The 3,231-nt window shown below is 43.0% G+C and overlaps 1 protein-coding gene across 1 annotated transcript; it reads left to right on the top strand.

Annotated features, from left to right (window-relative positions):
- Positions 1 to 476: 476 nt before the first annotated feature.
- Positions 477 to 1,767, top strand: LOC114683192 (phosphate carrier protein, mitochondrial-like). Its single transcript, XM_037209002.1, has one exon. It carries the CDS (start codon positions 509 to 511, stop codon positions 1,580 to 1,582), a length of 1,074 nt encoding a protein of 357 aa, XP_037064897.1. The 5' UTR covers positions 477 to 508; the 3' UTR covers positions 1,583 to 1,767.
- The last annotated feature ends 1,464 nt before the right edge of the window (positions 1,768 to 3,231 follow it).

Here is a 3,231-nt window from a genome sequence, read left to right as displayed (position 1 = left end):
CAAATCTTGTTTGTTGCTGCTGTGTTTTAAATACCACTCTCTATTAATAAGAATACAAATTATTGGGGTAAATGGATGATTCTAGGTTTGAAACAGTGAAAACAGATACTAAATTGTTGGGGCCAGTGTAATGACAGGGCACACAGAAGGCCTTGGTGGGTTTTGGACTAAGGTGCCCCGTGGGAATGCTCCTTGTTTCTAACTGGATCAAATTAAGTTAATGCTCTATTGCCTAAATTCCTTCCTTACCTTTGTCTGGCCTTTTCAGCCTCCCTGGGCTCTGGCCACCTGCACCACATTTCAGCTTGAAGCAGTTATGGAAGAGAATACATCATTCTGTGCTCATTCTTCCCAAAAAAGGCTAGAGTGATAAGTTAAAGGTAAAACCCCTGGCATAGGGGACAAATTGACCACCTAATGCCCATTAATATACCAGGAAACTGACATTCGGCCTCTGTGCGCCGCAGCCTGGCCGAGCGAGCGGTTGAGTGTTCGCCATCTTAGGAGCATGTTCTCGTCCGTGGCATATCTGGCCCGGGCGAACCCCTTCAACGCGCCACACCTGCAGCTGGTGCACGATGGCCCCTCGGGTCCCCGCAGCCCCCCGGGCCCGCCCCGGCGTTCCCGCCACCTGGCTGCCGCCGCCGTGGAAAAATACAGTTGTGAATTTGGCTGCATGAAGTATTATGCACTGTGTGGCTTTGGTGGGGTCTTAAGTTGTGGGCTGACACACACTGCTGTTGTTCCCCTGGATTTAGTAAAATGCCGCATGCAGGTGGACCCTCAGAAGTACAAGGGCATATTTAATGGGTTCTCCGTTACACTGAAAGAGGATGGTGTTCGTGGTCTGGCTAAAGGATGGGCCCCAACTTTCATTGGCTACTCCATGCAAGGGCTCTGCAAGTTCGGCTTTTATGAAGTTTTCAAAGTCTTATATAGCAACATGCTTGGTGAGGAAAACACCTATCTGTGGCGCACGTCACTGTATTTAGCTGCTTCTGCCAGTGCTGAATTCTTTGCTGATATTGCCCTGGCTCCTATGGAAGCTGCTAAAGTTCGAATCCAAACCCAGCCTGGCTATGCCAACACATTGAGGGAAGCTGTTCCCAAAATGTATGGCGAAGAAGGCTTAAATGCGTTCTACAAGGGCGTTGCTCCTCTGTGGATGAGACAGATTCCATACACCATGATGAAATTTGCCTGCTTTGAACGTACTGTTGAAGCATTGTACAAATTTGTGGTTCCCAAGCCCCGAAGTGAATGTTCAAAGGCAGAGCAGCTGGTTGTGACATTTGTGGCAGGTTACATAGCTGGAGTCTTCTGTGCAATTGTTTCCCACCCTGCTGACTCTGTGGTCTCTGTACTGAATAAAGAGAAGGGAAGCACAGCTTCTCAGGTCCTGCAGAGACTCAGCTTCAGAGGTGTGTGGAAGGGCCTCTTTGCCCGAATCATCATGATTGGCACTCTGACCGCACTACAGTGGTTCATCTATGACTCCGTGAAGGTCTACTTCAGGCTCCCTTGCCCTCCTCCACCTGAGATGCCAGAGTCTCTGAAGAAGAAGCTTGGGTTGACTGAGTAGATTATGTATCAAAGTAACATGGACTGAATCTGCTTGTTGATCAGTGTTGAAGAAAGTACAGAGGAACTTTTATATATTGGACAGTGTAGGAATTGTCTGTTCCGGATGTAATTACTGTAGTACCCTTGCTGAAGGCAAGGGTTTCAAACTTATTCTAAATAAACTCATCCACTCATGAAAAAAAATATATATATATATATATATATATATATATATATATATATATATATATATATCAGGAAACTGGACCCAATATATTATCAATTAATAGATTTATTAGCTAAAATAATTCTGCAATAAGATAAGACACTTGACCTTCTTTATGAAGAACCAAAGAGGTATTGTATAACCTTAAGGAATTATTGTTTCTATATAAATCATTCAGGATTATTATCTGGCTGTACTCAAAGATTAGAATTACAGGGCCTTAAGAATGGTAATACATGCAGGTATTGCTGCCAATGGCTTAAACGTGTTTCTCCTTACTCAAGGTCTATTCAGGCTTAGAAATGTAAGCCTCCTTGTCCTTGGTAAATTTATCTGTTCATATTAACAAAAACTAACTTAGAGATTCACACCTCTAGAGAATTTAAATAAATGACGGAGTATGTTTGATAAATAAGATATTTGATAAGATATATATCGTGTGATAGAGTTTTTGGTCCCCCAAGAGGGTCTTTCCCTGAGAAGGTCCTTTTCTCAGAGTTGTGCCATACCCTGAATCACAAGCCCCCTTTCTCCTGTTCCCATTCAGTCCTGGAATCTTTACCCTGTCGTTCTTCTTTACCTTCTCAGGAGACAGTAAATCCTAGCTTATGGAAGCTGCTAACATATGGAAGCTGCTGACATATTGAAGACTGTAAGTTGAGAAGTCAGTCATTCATACGTAATAGACAAGCAGTCCTCAAATGCTCAGATATCTGCAGAATATGGCATTTATAATATTGATCAAAAAGCTTATATCAGACAGAGACTCTCAGATCCTAATAATGACCCAAGGTCTCTGAAGAAGACTACAAGGCACCACAACATCTCCACCTGGATGATGGCAATACTGACGTCTGGGTAAGATATCCCAATGCAACACCTGCTGCCAGGACCCAGGCCAGACTGTGGACAAACAGCAGGACATCAGACAAATGATTGTACCCCTTTTGCCTAGACAAAGTAATATCAGTCTTCCATGGGAAAAAACTCCCACCTTATGGGCTTGGCAGCCAAAGATTGAAACTGTTCTGGTTCTTCTGCCTGTAGTGATGTGGAGATCTTTGTATGGACTGGTCTCTGTCATTTTTTAATAGATTTAAAAGCTGCTTGGTCTGCACTCAAATATGATTTATCCTTCTCAAATCTCTGATTCCATTTGACAGCCAGGCTTTGCTTCATTCAGCTCCCTTCTCAGTTCTCTCTATGTAATTCACAGATCTCCCTTTCCTAGGGCTACTGCTAGGTCTAGACACAATTTACCTTGTTACCAGATCAGATAAACTCACAGAACAAATTTCAGTGTAACTTTTTACTATTGACTGCTCTCAATATCTCCTGGAGAATTAGATAAAAGAAACAGCTTTAAGGTTTGTTTATATGAAGGTAGGAAAGCTGTCTCACTTCTGGTCACTTACATATCCTTCTCAGGTCCGATGATGTTT

This window comes from Peromyscus leucopus, chromosome 10, assembly GCF_004664715.2.
Source record: "Peromyscus leucopus breed LL Stock chromosome 10, UCI_PerLeu_2.1, whole genome shotgun sequence".
In the NCBI taxonomy this organism is placed as follows: Eukaryota; Metazoa; Chordata; class Mammalia; order Rodentia; family Cricetidae; genus Peromyscus; species Peromyscus leucopus.
The sequence above is the reverse complement of the archived record's forward strand: the minus strand, read 5'-3'. Positions and strand labels throughout refer to the sequence as shown.